General features: G+C 51.9%; 1 protein-coding gene across 1 annotated transcript; it reads right to left on the bottom strand.

Moving 5' to 3' along the window:
* Positions 1-7,319: 7,319 nt before the first annotated feature.
* Positions 7,320-13,287, bottom strand: KCNE1 (potassium voltage-gated channel subfamily E regulatory subunit 1). Its single transcript, XM_059467143.1, has 2 exons — positions 13,202-13,287; positions 7,320-7,738 (listed from the first exon to the last, which is right to left on the bottom strand). The coding sequence occupies exon 2, from the start codon at positions 7,698-7,700 to the stop codon at positions 7,320-7,322; it is 381 nt and encodes a 126-aa protein (XP_059323126.1). The 5' UTR covers positions 7,701-7,738; positions 13,202-13,287.
* Positions 13,288-20,468: the final 7,181 nt, after the last annotated feature.

The raw sequence follows: 20,468 nt of genomic DNA, 5'->3' as shown, positions 1-20,468 counted from the left end.
ATTCCTACACCCACCCTGGGCATTTCTAAATCCACAGGGATTGGGAACAGCTGGATGGGACCTGCCCAGACAGGCCCAGAACCCCCAAATATCCCATCTGAGCATCCCTGGCAGTGGTGTCCAAATGCTCCTGGAGCTCTGGCATGAACCAGGCTGTTTCTCAGCTTCTTACTTTTATTCAAAATGCCTTTTATTCTGTCACAATCCCTTTCTCCAGGTCAGGATTTGGATGGAAAAGCAGCTGGGCTGGTGGTGAAGAGAGAGATCTCCCTTCTTCTGAGGAAAAACCAGAAATAGGAGAGCAGAGATTTTTGGGTGTCAGCTCCATCCTGGGTAAATCCCTGAGTGATGTCCGTGCTGGTTTTCCTATTCCTCCACCACAACATTTGCATATTACGGTGAAAAAATAAGAATATGGGGAGGATTTGATGTTTTGTCCCTCAGGGTCTGACCCAGCCCCGAATCCCTGGGAATGGGGCTGCTGGGGGGAGTTCCAGAGATGGAAAGGGAAGGATCTGCCTGCAGGGTCGGTGTGAGATTCCTGTTTGCAGCCTTTTCCCAGCTCCCTTTGGCGCTGTTGGGTGGGAAGACAAAAGAAAGCCTTGAGAAAACACTGCCAGGACAAAAAGGGCTGGAAGTCCCTGAAGCTGCCTGGATGAAGGGCAGAGGATGGAGGTTCAGGTGCACAGCAGCTGCTGGATGGATCCATGCTGCCCTGACAGATCCCTGCTGCCACTGGAGCTGCAGATCCTCCTGGTAGGGCTGGGGAGAGGGAGCTCCTGGGGCTGCGGGGAAACCTGGAGGAGGATGAGCATGGAAATGGTGGGAGGCAGAGGAGACAGAGCTGCTGGGGCTGTGCCAGAGGAGCACTCCCTGGAGAAAAGCTTGGGATCACTCCCCAGAGTTAAGTCACAGAATTCCAGGCTGGCTTGGGTTGGAAGGGACCTTAAAGCTCATCCCAATCCAGCACAAACCATGGCAAGGACACCTCCCACTGTCCCCAATGTCCAGCCTGGCCTTGGGCACTGCCAGGGATGCAGGGGTGGAATTCCATCCCAGCCCTGCCCACCCTGCCAGGGAACAATTCCTCATTGCCAGATCCCACCCAGCCCTGCCCTCTGGCACTGGCAGCCATTCCCTGGGTGCTGTCCCTGCATCCCCTGGCAATTGTCTCTCTCCAGCTTTCCTGGGGCTCCTCCAGGCCCTGCAAGGCCACCCTGAGCTCAGCCCAAAGCTTCTCCTGTGCAGGTGAGCAATGCCAGCTGTGCCAGCCTTTCCTGCCAGCAGAGCTGCTCCATCCCTCTGCCCATCCTGGAGCCTCCTCTGGGCTCTGCAGCAGCTCCAGCTCCTCCCTGGCTGGGGCAGCTCTGCAGCTGGGAAATCACCTGAGGGGCACAGGGGCACAATCCCAATCTCAATCCCAATCCCTCTCCTGATCCTAGCTGGGGTTCAGCCCCGGGCAGGTCCAGCTCTCCCAGGGCTGCTCCATCTGCTCATCCCAGCCTGGATTGATCCCAAATGTGGTATATGTTATCCAATAATTTGTGCTAAAAGGAATTAAAACCACAGCATCTTGTGTACCAAGTGTTGGACAACAAGCAGTAATAGGCTACATGATAAAGAATGGAGATTCAAACACCAGGAGGACACTGGCTCCAGGGATGGATATTTCCAGGGATTTCTTTCCATCTAACAAGACCCCATCAGGAGGCATTTGATAGGCATCATCAGAAGGTTATGCCAGAAAGTTTTCACCAGACAGGATTCCAGCAATTATCCAACAGTTCTGGGAAATGCGGCAGCAAGAAAGAAAAAACTATGACAATATGCTAAAATATGCTAATGAAGGGCCCCTTCCAGAGCCCAAAAGACTGTATAAAATGGACCCCTTCAAAATGACATTTTGGAGACTGTCTCAGTTTGGAAAGCCAGGTGCCTGCTGAGGAAGGCAGGAGCCTCCCCTGACATGGAGAAAATGAACCCCCCCCACTCTGAATTGTTATAGATTGTAAATTAAGGGGGTCTCAGGAAACAAAAAATATGGGAGCAGGAAATAACAGTTCTTTAATAGAGAAGAAAATAAAGGATAAAATAAACAATGCAGTACACTAGAACAACACTGACAGAGCCAGAACCCAACCTGACACCCTGTGGGTCAGGGTGTTGGCAGCAGCCCCATTGGAATTGTGGCTCAGCCCTCCTGCAGTGTCAGGGCTGGTTCTGCTGGAGCAGGGATCCTGTAGAAAGGTGGGAGTCTCTTCCTCTGAAGATCCAGGGGAAGAAGAGGCAGCTGCTGTTCCTCTGGGAATCCTGTGCAGAAGCTGTTCTGATATTCCAGAATCTCCAGGTTATATCCAGGTAGGAATTCTTGGCTCCTCCCTCTGGGCTCACATCTCTCAGTGGGATGCTGTAGTTCTTATCAGCCATGCAGTGGCATTCAATAGCTGTTATCAGCAGATGCCCCCTGGAGGGAGGAGTGATTGTGACCACTCAGAGAGAGATAAAGCAAACTGCCCACTGGACAAAAGACAACTGCCATATAGAGGGTAATAAATACATCTTGCCTTGCAGTCTGGAACAGAGACCCACAAGGACTTTGGTGTGACAGAGGCCAAATCCTGAATCTCCCCGACCCTGATCGCCTGGCTCAGAGTCAAATCGATTGCTTGTGGCTTTTTCCAAATTTATACTTTGATAATTTAATAAATTTCCTTAATTAATTAATTGCACTATTCATTTATAACACAGGGTTTGCCCTCACCCAAGTGCAGCCCCTGGGCTGGTTAAACCTCAGCAGATTCCCACTTGTGGAGCTGGCTCAGGTCCCTCTGCCCTGCCCCTGCCACATTCCTGGTGCCCTCCCGCAGCTCCTGACCAGCTTTGTGCTGCTCCCTGCAGCCATTCCTTGGGAAAGGCTCCCTGGAGCCTTCAGGTGCCCAGCTGAGGGCTCCAGCTGGATCAGGACACTGGGGACCGAGTTTGGGGCAGTGATAACAACGTGTAAAACTGAAACAGGATGCCAGCGAAATATTACACGAGATAAGGGCGCTTATCAGCTGTAAAGAATGTTCTGCTGGCTTCTGATTGCTCCTATCTTCTATTTTTATCAGTTTCCTCCTGCTTGTCTCTGAACAAGTTTCCAGGTTTAGCAGGTCTGACCCAGCCAGCTGCAAATAAAGATAGCCCTGATAACTGCAAATGGCACAGGGCAGCTGGCTCCAGCCTCACACAGCCTTGGCTGGGAAGGGTTTTCCAGCTGGACTCTTCAATCCCAGGGGTTTCATCTCCTGATATAGGGTCTCCTTGAGCCAGGCCTTATAAGCTTTTGGAGATTTATGTCACACCCAAGATAGCTCAGCTACTTTAAAAGGCATAAAAGCAGCAGGATGAGTTCTGTGGCAGTGTTGGAAACAGAAAAGTTTTAATAAAAGGCAAAATAACAAAACTCTTTACAGAGAAAAACCGAGCTAGGTGCAAGAGGCTCTTGCTCCTGGTAAAACACCTCACAAAAGCCATTGGTTTCTCTGTTCTCTTCTTTTTCTAGTAAATTGCTCAAGCAGAACTTTTTGGCTCTTTGTCCAGTTGGCTGTCCTTAAGTTTGAGGTGAAGTCCCCGAAGTCCTATGAGATGTCTTTTCACCTAATTGAGGAGAGAAACTTCAGGGTTTTTTTCCTTTTTAAGGAGACAAAGGACAGTTTTGTCACTCCATCAACAGAGGGCACATTGCTATCATGTCCCATCCCTGCAACTCTGAAGATTTCTGCTGCTAAAATAAAACCCCACTTGCTGCAGGTACAGGTTCTCCATGGGATGGGAAAAAAGAGCTTGGAGTTCTGCAGGGTGGGGAGGGCAAAGGCTGAGCCTTCAGTCCCAGCAGGTCAGAGCTGCCCCAGAGCAGCACAGATTGGCTTCCCTGGCTCTGGGGATGAACTCTTGGAGTCATTCCTGGGATGGGCTTCCCTCAGTGTTGGCCTCACCTTTCCTTCCAGCTGGCTGTCCCAAACTGAGCCTCACAGCTCTGTGTGAGTGGATTTCTTGTGGGCAGGCAGAGATGGGCTTTGAACTGACAGGAGGATTGGGCTGGAGACGGGGATGGCCCAGGGATCCATTCAGCCACAGCTGCTCTGGGAATTCTATTCCAGGGCCTGCCCACCCTGCCAGGGAACAATTTCCCCCTAACATCAAACCCCTTCTCCTGTCACTCCATCTCCTTGTACAAAGTCCCTCTCCAGCCCCTCTGAAGCCCCTTCAGGAACTGGAAATCTTCTGTGAGTTCCCCCTGGAGCCCTGATGATCCACAGCATTTCCAGTAGATCCCTAAACCCCAACCCCTCCCTATGCTGTCCATTTTTTTCTCTTCAGACATAAAAGAAAGAAAGGAAAACACATTTATCAGAATGCTCAGGAGAAGGATTCTCAATATCCCCTCATTCCCAGGATCCCATCTAATCCTACTTTGAAGCCATTCCCTGGGTGCTGTCCCTGCAGGCCTTGTCCCCAGTCCCTCTGCAGCTCTGCTGGAGCCCTTCAGGCCCTGCCAGGGGCTCTGAGCTCTCCCTGCAGCTTCTCCTTCTCCTGGACATTCCCAGCTCTCCCAGCCTGGCTGCAGAGCCCTCAGAGCACCTCCATGGCTTCCTCTGCACTCACTCCCACACTCCCATGGCCTATTGCAGGCCCACTGTCACTGCATGGAGCTGGAGGTGCCCCCCAGGCCTGGCTGCCCTGGGCAGGGAGCCGTGCCCAGCTGGCATCGGAGCCAGAAAGGCCCTGGGGGCTGCAAACCCCGGGAGCCAGCTCCAGGAGAGGAATTCCCTGCTGATATTTCGGTGTTTGTGCAGCTCTGGGTGCTCTGGGAGAGGCCCCAGCAGCTGCCTGGCCCTGCTCAGTCGGGTGGAGAGAGGGGACGGGTGAGTGGGTGCCCGCTGGGGAGGATCTGCCCCCTGCCCCGAGCCTGTGGAACAGGAAAAAAACAACATCTGAGGCCACGAGCAGGGCTTGAAATTCACATTTTATTGCTCTGTACATGTGAAAAAAACAGAGCGGGGGAGAGAACTCCAAGACTGAAAGGTGCAAGGCCATGGTGGGAATCCACCACAGGCACCCAGGGGTGAGGGTGGCACAGCAAAGCTCTTCTCTTTTTTAATTTCAGTTAAATAAAAAGGCAGAGCTGCTAAAAGGGAAAAAAAATGGTGTGCAATTAATGCTGGGCATCACCCTCCTCACAAATAACCCCCCTGGAGCTATGAAAAGAAAATGACCCAAAATCCCTGAAAATACCTGGGGTGGAGGGAGAGCTTCACTCCAAGGGTTTAATGCCATTAAATGTTTCCATGAATTGAAGGTTTTAACTAATTAAAGTGTTTCATGTCATTAAAGGCAATTTTTGGTGCGAGTTTAAGCCAAGTCCAAGGTTCTGGCTCTGTAAATCCTCTCCCGGGGCAAGTCCTAAACAGTGAGGTCCCAAAAGAGCAGAGCCCAAGCTGAGAAATCAACATTTTTCCAGAGCTGGGCTTGGCTTTTCATTCATCCACAGGAAAAAGTGTCTGCAATAATTAAGTTGCTGGAGATTTCCCAAGCTGCTCCAGACAACAAAATTGTGGATCTTGTCTTCAGCTTAATGGTAGGCACTATATAAATATCATTTTTAAAAACCAACCCTGAGTTTTGAGAGTCCTGAGTGCTCTGGCAACACAGACATGGCTGGAATATTGCTTGGATGGAAGTGCAGTGCTAAAGAAGTGCCTGGAAAAGGGCTCTGCCGGGATTGCTGCCCTCTCCAAGCTCTCTGCCCTCACCTTGCCTTGGAAGCAGCTGCTCTGCTCCTCTCCCCTGCCTCCCCGACTTCTCTTTCCTCTCCAGCAGCTAAAAATGGGATTTGTGTCTGCAGGGCAGAAATAAAACCCCCACTCCTGCCCAGAGTGTTCCTTCCTTCACCCCAAGCTGGCAGAGCTGTTTTTTTAGGGAGCACAATGCCCAGGGGAGATGGATTTCTCCTCTCGCAGGCAGGGGAATGTTGGTGCCACAGCAGCTGAATTTGGCTGCCCTGTCCCTCCTGTGGAGGAGGAAAAAGGAGGGAAGGGCAGGAAAACCTTCCTGGATTTTGTGGGGGATCTGTGGATGGGCACCTGGGAGCTGCTCATGGAATCGGAGCTAAGCACAGACAGCACCTCTGGGTGATTAAACAGCAAAAATTATGGAATTGTTCTTCCCACAGTGGAAATTCCCTTCCCAACCAGGGGCTGGCACTTGGTGCAATAATTAATTGGGATTGAAATTTGGGAGTGTTCCCCACATCCATGGCACAGAGCCACTCTTTTGCACATGGATTTTGCTGCCAGGATCAAGCCCCATCCATAGGAAGGAAATTAAATTGACATCAAGAGCAGTTTGGCAGACCTGCTAGGAATCAGAATCCTGGAATCACTGAGGTTGGAAAAACCCTCCAAGATCTTTGAGTCCAGCCCTTAACCCAGTATTGACCATGTCCCCAATGCCACACCCATCACAGTCACTAAAGTGTCCCCCCAAAGTCTGTGTTCTTCCATGGAAATATTTTTCAGACAAAAAATTAGGAATCTTTTCCTAATATTTTATCACTAAGAGGGGCACGATTCTGAAGGAGACAGGTTAGCACAGCACTGTACAATTTATAAAGTCATAATTCTAATCTGGACAAAAATGTGAATGAAATCTTTCAGCTGCTGTTTCTTGGGAGAATTTGGTCTTTCTGGAAAACGATTGTCTAAGCCATGCTTGGCAATTAACACCTCTGCCCTGTGTTTGGTTCTAATTAGGCCCTAATTAGGCTCTAATTTCACACCAGCAACACCAAGATTTGCTTTTTGGAGAATCAGAGAATCAGGGTTGGAAGGGAGATAAAATCCATCCCATTACCATGGCAGGGACACCTCCCACTGTCCCAGGCTGCTCCAATCCCAGTGTCCAACCTGGCCTTGGGCACTGCCAGGGATCCAGGGCAGCCCCAGCTGCTCTGGGCACCCTGTGCCAGGGCAGATTCATTCCCAAGATCCCATCCATCCCTGCCCTGTGAGGGATGAGGCCCCGGCTCTGGAGGGGAAGCTGATGAGTCCGCGGTGCTCCGTGTGATTCCCGATGTTGCCTCACGGTGATTCCCACACGATGGCCATGCCAGGCTCTGGGGCAGCACTGGGATCTCCCAGATCCATCAGCTTCACCAGCACTGCTCCTGCAGCCTGGCCAGCCCCTGTGGCTCTGCACAAGGACCAGCAGCTCCCCGTGCCCACAGCGGGCACCGCTCGCATCGTCCCCGCGCCGCGCGCCATCCTCGTCCCCTTTCCCTAGGAAGATTTCTCCTCAGGGATATTCCTGGTTGGCTGCTCCACGGCCAGCTGGTTCTCCAGGACACAGCAGAGCTTGTAACTCTCGAGGACCTTGGCCTGGATGTACTCCCTGTCCTTCCTGTGCCAGACATCCGTGGCGATGTAGGTGTTGTAGGGGTCGCGGGGCCCCTCGAGGCGCCGCGCCCGCAGGTTGGTCACCATCACCCCCACGCTGAAGAAGCCAAAGAGCCCCAGCATCAGCAGCACGTAGATGATGGCCAGGCTGTCGCTGGCACTGCTCTCCTGGGGAGCAGCTGAGCTGTTGGAGCGTTCCAGGCACTCCTGGAGCAGTTTGGAGAGGAGCAGGTCCAGGGCCGTGGTGTTCGACAGCGCCAGCATTGGGGATTTCTGTCCTTGGCAATTCTTCCTTCCTTTGGCTGGAAAAGGATAAAAGTCAGGGGGTGGCATCAGATAAATGTCGGATTCAGCTCTTTTCTGACCCAGAGATGGGGTAACTGAGAGGTGTTTTAAAAACCTTTATTCCGTTTTCTGTCGCATGAGAAGGGTGAGACAATACAGATGTTATAATTCACAATCAGAAGCCAACTATTTCCTAATTACACTGCACTATAAATGTTTCTTGGCCTACCACCTTTAGACACACCTTTAGCCCTTGAGCCAATCATCTAAAATTACCCCTCATGGGTCCTACCACATTTTATCTTTCACAGTTCTATCTCTCCAAACTGTCCAGTCTTATTTGCAAGGCCACCTTTTGAAACATTTTTCTAGCTCCATTTCTCTCTCAGCAATGTCTGTCTATTCCATGGCATTTCTAAGTCAGCATTTCTTATCTCAAGGTTTGCATACAGGTGCACACTGAGAGCTCTCTACAAATCCATTTCTCACATTTACCCCTCTCTCTTTAACAGAAAAATCTTCTTTGATGAATCCCACGGAAAAAGGTGGGATTTCCTCTGTCTCCCTTTCCTGGTTCCCCTCCTCAGTGAGGGATTTGAGAGCCTGGTTGTGATGCCTTAATTTTAGCTTTCATGTTTTTCAGGGCTTCCCACAGCTGTAAATCCACGGGAGCAGCTCAGCAAATCCTCCTCCAGAACACTCAGCCGTTGTTGAGTGGGGATTTGGAGGAGGAAGCGCCTCAGAACCGTTCGTAATCCGTGCAGGCTGAAAGGGAGCCCGGGGCAGGGGTGACACCTGTGGCAGGGCACGGTGGCAGCTCAGGGAGCTTTTCCAGGAGCTCTGCGTGGGAGGGAGCTGTGCTGGGAATGACCCTGCAGGAACAGCAGGTACCTGGAGCCTTCCTGGGCTTTGTTTGTGCCTTGCTGGGGGAGAAAAGCTGCACAAGGAGCTGCTGAAACACAGGGACAGAGCCAGGGCTCTGCTCCTGTCCCCAGCGTCCCTCAGGGGGAGAACATTTCCCTGGAGTACTCACAGCCCAGGGAGCACAGCTCCTGCAGGCATGGAGGGGGTCACACACAGCAATTAATTGTTAATTAATGATCCCTCGTGCTGATCCTCACTGTGCACTCTTTATCTGAGCAGTCACGGGTCTGAGGCTGAGAAATTCAGCACAGGGTGGGGAATTCTCGTGGAATCATAGAATGGTTTGGGATGCAAAGGACCTCAGAGCCCACCCAGTGCCACTCCTGCCATGGCAGGGACACCTCCCACTGTGCCAGGTGCTCCAACCTGGAACTGAAGATTCCAGGGATGCAGGGATGGAATTCCATGCCAGCCCTGCCCACCCTGCCAGGGAACAATTCCTCATTGCCAAGATCCCATCCAGCCCTGCCCTCTGGCACTGGGAGCCATTCCCTGGCTCCTGTCCCTCCAGCCCTTGGGAATTTTTCTCTCTCCAGTTTTTTGTAGCTCCATCCCAGGCCAGGTTGGACACTGGGGCTGGAGCAGCCTGGGACAGTGGGAGATGTCCCAGGGGTGGCTCTGGGTGGGCTCTGAGCTCCCTCCCAACCCAAACTAATCTGTGATTCTGGGATTTTATGGCCTGGCCCTGATCCCTGCAGCCAAGGGGTGCCAGAGCTGCCAAAGCCACCCCAGGTTCTGAGCCCAGCTGGGAGGGAGAGCCCAAGGGAGCCTCAGAGAGCCCCTGGTGCCTCCCTGGGAGCTGAGGCCATGGGAATGTCCCAGCAGAGCTGCAGGGTGGCTCTGGACTCCAAACACGGGGAATGGCAGCTGGGTCTGGCTCCTCATGGAGCTGTGGGGGTGGCAGGGCTGACTGGCACCCCCTGACTGGCAGTGGCTGCTCCCCAGCAAAGGCACAGCACAGGGCTTGTGTGCTCCAGAGGGGCTGGATCCTCATCCTAGAGCTGGATAATGATCCCAGAGCTGGATAATGATCTCACAGCTGGATAATGATCCCACAGCTGGATCCTGATCCCAGAGCTGGATAATGATCCCACAGCTGGATAATGATCCCAGAGCTGGATAATGATCCCACAGCTGGATAATGATCCCAGAGCCTGGATAATGATCCCACAGCTGGATAATGATCCCAGAGCTGGATAATGATCCCACAGCCTGGATCCTGATCCCAGAGCTGGATAATGATCCCACAGCTGGATAATGATCCCAGAGCTGGATCCTGATCCCAGAGCTGGATCCTGACCCCAGAGCTGGATAATGATCCCAGAGCTGGATAATGATCCCGGAGCTGGATCCCGATCCCACAGCTGGATAATGATCCCACAGACTGGATCCTGATCCCAGAGCCTGGATAATGATCCCAGAGCTGGGATCCTGATCCCAGAGCTGGATAATGATCCCACAGCTGGATCCTCATCCCACAGCTGGATAATGATCCCAGAGCTGGGATCCTGACCCCAGAGCTGGATAATGATCCCACAGCTGGATAATGATCCCAGAGCCTGGATCCTGCTCCCACAACCTGGATCCTGCTCCTTGAACCTGGAATCTGCTCCCTGAACCTGGATCCTGCTCCCACAACCTGGATCCTGCTCCTTGAACCTGGATCCTGATCCCACAGCCTGAATCCTGACCCCAGGGCCTGGGAACTGATCCCACAGCCTGGATCTTGATCCCACAGACTGGATCCTGCTCCTTGAACCTGGATCCTGCTCCCTGAATCTGGATCCTGCTTCTTTAACCTGGATCCTGCTCCTTGAACCTGGATCCTGCTCCCACAGCCTGAATCCTGCTCCCACAGCCTGGATCCTGTTCATTGAACCTGGATCCTGCTCCCTGACCCTGGATCCTGATCCCAGAGCTGGATCCTGCTCCCAGTGGAGGGCACCCAGCCCAGTGGGCACCTTCAGCTCCAGCCCAGCCCTTCCTGCCCTGTCTGGGCTGTGCTGATCTCCAGGTGCTGCCAGAGGCTGCTGCTGCCACCAGGGTTTAAATGGGAAAAGGGAATTTTCTGTCCTGGAATGCACCTAAAATCTGTGACACACAGCTTTGGAGCTCAACAGGAATTTTGTCCTCGAGCATTGGGAGCTGCTGCAGAGAGCCCAGAGGAGGCTCCAGGATGGGCAGAGGGATGGAGCAGCTCTGCTGGCAGGAAAGGCTGGCACAGCTGGCATTGCTCACCTGCACAGGAGAAGCTTTGGGCTGAGCTCAGGGTGGCCTTGCAGGGCCTGGAGGAGCCCCAGGAAAGCTGGAGAGAGACAATTGCCAGGGGATGCAGGGACAGCACACAGGGAACGGCTCCACACTGGTAGATTTCCATTCCAGTCCCCTCATTTCCCTGTGATAGAAATGAGGGGCTGGGATGGAATTCCATCCCTGTATCCCTGGCAGTGCCCAAGGCCAGGTTGGACACTGGGGACAGTGGGAGGTGTCCCAGGGGTGGCACTGGGTGGGATTTGAAGTCCCTCCCAGCCCAAACCATTCCAGGATTCCATAAAAACTGACTCTTGGCTGCCTCTATTTCTCCTCCCTGCTGAGGTTTCAATGTGATTTATATCACACAATCAGAGCTGGATGTGCAGTGACAGATTTTAGCAGCGTTTTCTCAGCTCTCCCACATCAGAGCACCCCTATTTCCATTTCCACCAAGCAAACATCTCCAACCCTCTTTCCTGTTGCTGCCAAAAGCATCAGCAGCCAGCCCCAGAAACCCAGGCAGCTTAGAGCAACATCACCCTTAGAAAACACAGCTCTGTCTGCATTTCCTGTGGTTTGATGACACAGAAATAAATCCTGTGCCACTCTCAGAGCAAAAACCAGCCCAGCACATCACCCACCTCCCAGACTCTCTGCCTCCCAAACGTCCTGGTGCTCCTGCAGGGCCATGAAGGATGCAGTGACCTCCCTGGCTCGTTTCCCTGCCATTCCTTCAGGGATGAGTGGCTGTGACACCGTCCCCATTGCACAAGGGAGCCCCATTTCCTCACCCCACTGCCGGGAATTTGGCAACGCAGGGCAGCATCCAGGGCACTGCTCCTGCCCCAGCTGCGAGGGATCTGCAGCTCTGGGCTCTGCAAACGCCTCCTGCAGCCCCCACCTGGCTGGCAGAGCCCGTCCTGCCTGCCCTGGCCCATCCTCCCCTGCCCACCTGGGCAGCACCACCACAGCTCCTGGCGTGGCTTTGATCAAAGAGCAGCACCTGTGCAGGGGGGGCACGGAACTGTCCCCAAATCTCACTGAGTTGTCCCCAAACCCCCACTGAATTGTCCCCAAACCCCCACTTTTCTCTGCTCACAAGCCAAAAATTCAGTTTTCTTGCAATAGCATGTAGACAAGAGCATATAGATATCCCATCCCATTATCCCATCCCATCCCAATCTCTCCCACCCTGTCCCAAGCTGAAGATGAATCCAACCCCATCCCATCAATCCCATCTCAACCCATCCCATCCAACCCCATTGGGCACACATCCCCAGGCCCCCAGTGAGTTGTCCCCAACCCTCACTTTTCTTTGCTCACAATCCACTTTTATTACAATAGTATATAGATTTCCCATCCCCTTCCATTATCCCATCCCAGTCTCAATCCAATCCCATCCCATCCCATCCCATCCCATCCCATCCCATCCCATCCCATCCCATCCCATCCCATCCCATCCCATCCCATCCCTAGCTGAAGACGAATCCTATCCCATCCCATCAATCCCATCCAACCTCACTGAGCACGGGGCACTGAATTGTCCCCAAATCCCACTGAACTGTCCCCCAACCCCCAGTGAACTGTCCCCAAACCCCCACTTTTCTCTGCCCACAAGGCAGAAATTCAGATTTCTTGTACACAGCATGTAGATAACAGCATATAGATATCCCACCCCATTATCCCATCCCATCCCAATCTCTCCCATCCCATCCCATACCAAGCTGAATACAAGTCCAACCCCATCCCATCAATCCCATCCAACCTCACTGGGCACCGAATTGTCCCCAGACCCCCACTGAATTGTCCCCAATCCCCCAGTTTTCTCTGCTCACAAGGACGAAATTCAGATTTCTTGCAATAGCATGTAGATAACAGCACATAGATATCCCATCCCATTACCCCATTCCAAGCTGAAGATGAATCCAACCCCATCCCATCAATCCCATCCCAATCCATCCCATCCAACCCCACTGAGCACTGAATTGTCCCAAACCCCCACTGAATTGTCCCCAAACCCCCACTTTTCGCTGCCCACAAGCCAGAAATCCATTTTCGCGCACACAGCCCGCAGATACCCCGCTATTCCAGGGTGGAACCCCATCACTGCTCCCCAGTCCCACCCATCCCAGAGAATCCTGGGCTGCAGCAGCTCCGGGGAGCGAACCCAGCACGGCTGGAGCAGCAGCACCAAACCCCGGCAGGGCAGCCTGGCTCTGTTCCTCCATCGGTTCAGCCCTGCTGAGCTCCGGGCACATTCCCATTTCCCCAGCCCCGCTCCCGTCCCGGCTGCCCGCACACACCTGAGGGGCTCCAGGTGTGGGCACGGAGGAGATGCCACCCTGGGCTGGCTCTGGCTGCTGCTGCTGCTGCCACCAGCCCCGTGTCACTGTCCCGTCCTGGCACGGCGGGCAGGGAAAAGCCGGGCTGGGAGGAGGAGGAGGAGGAGGAGGAGGAGGAGGAGGAGGGAAGGAGGGAGGGCAGCAGAGCCGTGCCCGGACAGGTGCCCAGGTGGGAGGTGCTGAGGGGGCACCGCAGCTCCTGGCATGGCAGATGTGCAGCCAGGGCAGCACGGGAGAGAGGGAACTGTGGAATTGCTGTGTGGGAATGACCCAGAGGGATCCCCCGGTGCCAGCCCAGAGCCCACCAAACCCAGCCTGGGCATCCCTGGCAGCTCCTGGAGCTGTGGCAGCCTCGGGGCCGTGCCCATTCCCTGGGCAGTGCCAGCACCCTCTGGGCAAGAACCTTGCCCTGAAACCCAACCTAAACCCCTCCTGGCCCAGCCCCAGCTGCTCCCTGGGTGCTGCTCCGAGCTCAGGCTGCTCCAGGGGGGCTCCGGGGCTGGGACATTCCCAGAGGGGCTGCCCTGGCCCCTGGCACTCCCCCCGCTCCATCCTCCTGGAATATTGCACATTTTGGGCTGGCAGGAGGAAGCGGGGTCATTTCGGGGTTGCCCTCAAACACCTCCCTGGAGGGAGCACTGGCTCCCTGCAGCCACCACCAAAACCTCAAAAACCACCACCAAAACCTCAAAAACCACCCCAAATCCCACCCTGTGCTGCCCACGGGAGGGAGAAGCTCTGTGGTCACCACTGAGCCACAGGAGGTTCACCAGAGCCCACCTGGGAGCTACAAAATGAAATTATCAGCATGGAAAGATGCTTTGAGATTCTTCAGAGGATGCTGCTGCTGAGGGGTGACATCCCCTCAGCATTCCCATCCCATCCATCCTGTGGGGTGACATCCCCTCAGCATTCCCATCCATCCATGGGGTGACATCCCCTCAGCATTCCCATCCATCCTGTGGGGTGACATCCCCTCAGCATTCCCATCCATCCATGGGGTGACATCCCCTCAGCATTCCCATCCATCCATGGGGTGACATCCCCTCAGCATTCCCATCCCATAGGGTGACATCCCCTCAGCATTCCCATCCATCCTGTGGGGTGACATCCCCTCAGCATTCCCATCCATCCTGTGGGGTGACATCCCCTCAGCATTCCCATCCATGGGGTGACATCCCCTCAGCATTCCCATCCATCCATGGGGTGACATCCCCTCAGCATTCCCATCCATGGGGTGACATCCCCTCAGCATTCCCATCCATCCTGTGGGGTGACATCCCCTCAGCATTCCCATCCATGGGGTGACATCCCCTCAGCATTCCTGGGGTAGGACACATCCCAGCCCATCCCATCCCATCCCATGGCCCTGGCAGGGACAGTGGCCCCCAGACCCTCATCAGCTGCAGTAAACAGGGATGGGATTTATGTGATTTATGGGATGAGATGGGGTGGGATGGGACAATGGGATGGGATGGGTAGGATTGGATTGGATGGGATTGGACTGAGACTGGCATTGGGATTGGGATTGGGATTGGATTGATGGGATGTGGTTGCATGGGATGGAATCCCTGGGATGGGATGGGATGGGTTGGGATGGGATCGATGGGATGGAGTTGGATTCATATTCAATTTGGGATGGATGGGATTGGATTGAGATTGGGATGGGATTTATGGGGTGGGATGGGTTGGGATGGGGTGACATGGGGTTGGATTGAGATTGGGATGGGATGGATTGGATGGAGAATGGGATGGGGTGGGATAAAAGGGGATGGGATTGGATCAGATTCAGATTGGGATGGGATGGGTTGGGAGGGATTGGGATTGGGATGGATGGGATGGGATTGGATTGAGATTGGGATTGGCATGGGTGGGATGGGACAGTGGGATGGGATAATGGGATGGGATGGGACGATGGGATGGAATGGCCCCTCCTGTCCTGACACTCTTTGGCAGCTGCTGTTGCCTGGGCAGCAGCTGGAGAGAGGAATTGAGGTGGTGATGGAGGCATCAATTTAAACAAATGGATGAAAATGTCCCAGCATTTCCTTGCTGCCCACTTTCCCAGAGCTTTATTGCATTTTCCCTCAGGGTGAGGACGCAGCCCCTGCTTCCCCTGCCTGAGCTGTTGCTGCATCTCAGTGAGGGAGCAGCCTGTGGGATTCCTTTCCCACACTGACCCAAATCTCTGGTGCAATCTGCCTTTCTGCCTCAGTTTCCCCCTCCAGGGCAGCCCAGTTCCATTCTCCCCTGAGTGTGATGGTGTTCACAGGGGTCCCAGGATGAGGGAAGAGATGAGAATGTTGACTCCATGTTTCGGAAGGCTGATTTATTATTTTATGATATATATTACATTAAAACTATACTAAAATAATAGAAGAAAGGATTTCATCAGAAGGCTGGCTAAGAATAGAAAAAGAAATAATGAATAACAAAGGTTTGTGGCTCGGATTCTGTGTCCCAGCCAGCTGACTGTGATTGGCCATTAATTAGAAACAACCACATGAGACCAATCCCAGATGCACCTGTTGCATTCCACAGCAGCAGATAACCATTGTTTGCATTTCATCCCTGAGGCCTCTCGGCTTCTCAGGAGGAAAAATCCTAAGGAAAGGATTTTTATAAAAGATGTCTGTGACACCTGGGAACCTGGAGCAGGATCTGAGCCTCTTGCTTTCACAGCGCCCAGGGAATTCCCCCTTCGAGGTGAATTTTAAAGCCTGGCACAGGAGCTGGGGGGCCAAGGAAGAGGGAGAAACTGAAGGGGTGGCCCAGGCTCAGGAGCAGTCACAGGGTCGAGATTCCCTTCCCCAGAACAGTGTGAGACCAAGCACGGCCACCAAAACCCTGGGATGCGAGGAAATGTTGTGGCTGAATGTGTCAACTCCCCAAATGGCTGAAAGGTGCCCCAGAGTTTAACCCAGCCCGGGAGCATCACCAGGAAAATCGGCTGGTAGGATGGGCCAGGGCTGATTAAGGAAAGTGCACTTGTGGATAAATCCATTTGAGGAAATAAATGGGTAAAATCAGCAATGCAGGAGGCTCAGAAATGGGGTTAGGGCAGCAAAGGCTCCCTCTGGGGTGGCCACAGTGAACTGGATCCAGAAGAGATCCACGAGGGAGGAGGAGGAAGAGGAGGAGGAGGGTGTGGGGGGTCAGGCACAGCACAGCCAGGCCCTGCTTCCTCCTCACGGGGGAAATGTGGGACAAAATCTGCTCCTGTCACTGCCTGGGCCAGCCTGACTCTTCCCCGAATGCCTGGGGAAGGGATGTGGGACAGGAGCAAGGGCCTGGGGCGGCAGATGTGAAAAGTGCATGTCAGATGGCTCTGTGCAGATATTTACTGCATGTATTTCGTTGTATTGATTAGTAGTGCTGTATTAACCTTTTAATAATTATATTTATATTTATAATTATTATATGTAATATATAATATCTAATATATTATTAATAATTATATAAAACACATTAAATATGTATTTTACATATATATTATATATTTTATATATTTGATATAATTTTTATATATTATATATATAATATATATAATATATATATAATATTTTATATATGTATATATAAATATATACATATATAAATATATATGTATATATATAATAATTTCTATAATTACATTATATATATATAATTATAATTCATATATAATAATTAATGATATATATTATATCATAATAATGATAATTATCATTATATATTATCATTACATATTATCATTATTATAATATAATAATTATAATTATATATAATTATAATTATAAATATTATAACATAAATAATAATATATATATAAATTATATATATTTTATATAATTATAAATTTATATAATAATTAATTATAGATGAATTATTATGTGTAATAATTTTCTATATAATAAATTATAATATATAATATATTATAAATATGTATAATAATTACATCTATATTTATAACATTTTAATTTTATTAGGATGGTAAATGCAGTTTTGTAGTTAAAAGGTAACTTTCATAGTTAAAATAGGAACTGTGTATGTGGGATATTTTTTTAAGAAAGGAATGAGGTACTCACACCAGACAGCAGCCACAGGACGCCTGAATCTTTCAGAGAAAGAGAATTTATTGCCCCATTATCAGAAGAAATGAATTCCTTCCTGCCTCACTCAGCCCTGGAGACGCTGTAATGATTCAGAGGAAGGAGCTGACACTGCCCAGGCAGAATCCTGTGTTTGAATGGAATTTATGCACCATGGATGAGCTGTATGAATATGCAACAGGCTGTTGTTGTTAAGGGTTAATCCTCTGTTAACGTGGGGCCTTTTTCGGGCTTGTGCTGCCCAGAAAAGGTACCCGGGCTGTCCATAACCCTTTGTTTTTATTCTCTCGTGTTGTCCTAATCTAAATTGTTCAAATTATTATTATTCTGATTGTATTGCTAATTTTATTACCAGATCAGGAATTCAGCGCAGGGAGGAGCTGGAGCTGCTGCAGAGCCCAGAGGAGGCTCCAGGATGGGCAGAGGGATGGAGCAGCTCTGCTGGCAGGAAAGGCTGGCACAGCTGGCATTGTTCACCTGCACAGGAGAAGCTTTGGGCTGAGCTCAGGGTGGCCTTGCAGGGCCTGGAGGAGCCCCAGGAAAGCTGGAGAGAGACAATTGCCAGGGGATGCAGGGACAGCACACAGGGAATGGCCTCAAAGTGAAAAATTCCAGGTTTAGATCAGATATTAGGGGCAATTTCCTGCCTGGCAGGGTGGGCAGAGCAGCTGGGGCTGCCCCTGCACCCCTGGCATGTTCAGTTCCAGGCTGGACACTGGGGCTGGAGCAGCCTGGGACAGTGGGAGCTGTCCCTGCCATGGCAGGGGATGATCTTTAAGGTCTTTTCCAAACCTTTTAGGCCATTTTCATTCATTCTCTGGGATCTCAGAGCCTGTGTGGGTCCCAGTCCCAGCAGTGTCACCTCCAGCCCAGGCAGGGCTGTGTCCCCACCAGAGCAGATGCATTGTTCCAGAAGCAAATCTGTAACTTCTATTTGACTTTGGGGGCACCTGAGAGCACCTGTGACTGGGAGGTTATTATTTCATATATTTTTAAAGAGCTCCAACCCGGTGTAGGCGTCCTCTGTGCCCTCCTGGATCTGTCAGTGGCCACAGATTTCATTTTGCCAGGTCAATGGGGAGCTGTGGAGTGATGGGATCCCTCAGGAAGTTTTCTCTGCAAGGTGACAAAGGACATTTCCCAGCACAGGGTCTTGCAGATCTCTTGAAACTGCATTCCTGGAAGCCTTTGGGTTTTAAATCAGCCTCATTTTTATTTCGAGGAAAGAAATACTGAAATAAGAATGGGGAGCAGACACTTTGAAGTTTAAATACACTTTGAAGTGTATTTGACTTTAAAGTTAAAATACATTTTATTCTTGCAATGAATTTTCCCTTTTCCTTGAAAAGCTGCTGCCCTCGCCCTTGTACAGGAACAAATGAGGTCTAAAATGTTTCTGTCCGAGTCTTCATCTGTGGCATGGTCACCTCTGAAAACCAGAGGGAAGGAGCAGAGCTGTACAAACCCTCCCTGGCAGAGCTCTCTGGGCTCCTGAGCAAGAGGGAGGGAGAAATAACTCGGAATTCGTTTGATATTTCAGAATTCATTCAATATTTCAGAATTCATTCAATATTTCAGAATTAATTCAGGAATAATTTGGTTTCTGGCCCCACAGTGCCCCGAGCTGGGCCCAGCTCTGCCCCCTTGGCCCAGCCCAGGGGACAGGAGGTGTCCAGGCCCTTCTCCAGCTCCATCCCCACCCCAAGAGTGTCCCCCCAGCAGAGAGCACTGCTGCCAAAGCCCTTGGCCAGCCCCTTTGGGATCTGGCACCTCCAGCTCAGCCCAAACCCTGCAGAGACCGTTTGGGACTGAGGTTTTCCAAGGATGGAAAATCCTACAAAGGATGGCCAAGAGGGGGACATAATTCACCTGCTGCTATCCCAGCATTAATACAATTAATTAATTAAATAATTACAACCCCAAAGCCCTAAAAACAAGGGATTGGAGCACCTGGTGCCCCTCTTTGCATGATCTCTGCCAGGATCCAGAGCTTCCCTTGGCAGCAGCAGCGAGGCCACGGCTCAGGGATGCAGGAAATGCACTGGAGCTGGGGGATTTCCTGCAGCTGGGAAAGCTGCCTGCACTCTGCAGCCTGCCTCTGAAATGCAGTTTAGAGTGGAGGAAAAAAACCAAACAGTGTTAAATTAAAAATGTGCTGATGGCTGCAGCTTTGGAGGAGGATGGATGGGGAGGCGTCCGACCCTCAGAGCCACTGAATCCCATTAAATTCAGGAATTTAATGCTGGAATTCCTGTCCTGCAGAGGAGCTCTGAGCCCTCGGCTGAGGCACAGGGACTGGAGAGTTGGTTTTGGTGGGGATGGTTCACATGGGGCACCACCAATCACCACTCACAGATTCAGTGATCAGAAGGAGGAAATTTGGATTCGTGCTGACCAAAGCTGGAGTTTATTGTTCCCAGAGGAGCTGGGAAGGTTCCTCCCCTGAGGCACAAACTCATCCCCACTGGCACAGGGTGCCCAGAGCAGCTGGCGCTGCCCCTGCATCCCTGGCATGTTCAGTTCCAGGCTGGGCACTGGGGCTGGGGGCACCTGGGGCAGTGGGAGGCGTCCCTGCCATGGCAGGGGTGGCACCGGGTGGGATTTGAGTCCCAAACCCACCCCAGTGTGGGGTTCTGGGATCCCCTGAGAGGTTGTGGGGGTTATCAGCTCCCACAGGCTGAGCAGGGGGAGGAAGGCGAGCCCCTGGATCCCAAACTCAGACAGACACCCCAGGAGCACACAGAGCCCCACAATGGGTTGGGTTGGGAGGGACCTTAAAGATGATTTTGTCCCAGCCCTGCCATGGCAGGGACACCTTCCCCTGGCCCCGGCTGCTCCAGCCCCAGTGTCCAGCCTGAATCACCACATCCCTGGGGGTGGGCTCATCCTCCCAGCATTTAAAGTATTGAAAACCTGACCTGCTCAATCTCCTTTGATCCTTCAGCAAAAATACCATCGGACCTTTGGATTTTCCTCCACAGAATCCAACCACCTGTACCCCCATTTTTATCAGCAGATCCCAGAATCCCCAATTCCCTGGGGCTGGCAAAACTGGGAAAGGGTTTTGTGTTCCCTGGGCTGAAGCTCTGTGCCCACACCACCCTCAGCACGTGAGCCCCAGCCTTGCCTCCCTTATC

This window comes from Ammospiza nelsoni, chromosome 2 (genome assembly GCF_027579445.1).
Source record: "Ammospiza nelsoni isolate bAmmNel1 chromosome 2, bAmmNel1.pri, whole genome shotgun sequence".
In the NCBI taxonomy this organism is placed as follows: domain Eukaryota; kingdom Metazoa; phylum Chordata; class Aves; order Passeriformes; family Passerellidae; genus Ammospiza; species Ammospiza nelsoni.
This window is presented reverse-complemented; position numbering and strand designations above follow the sequence as displayed.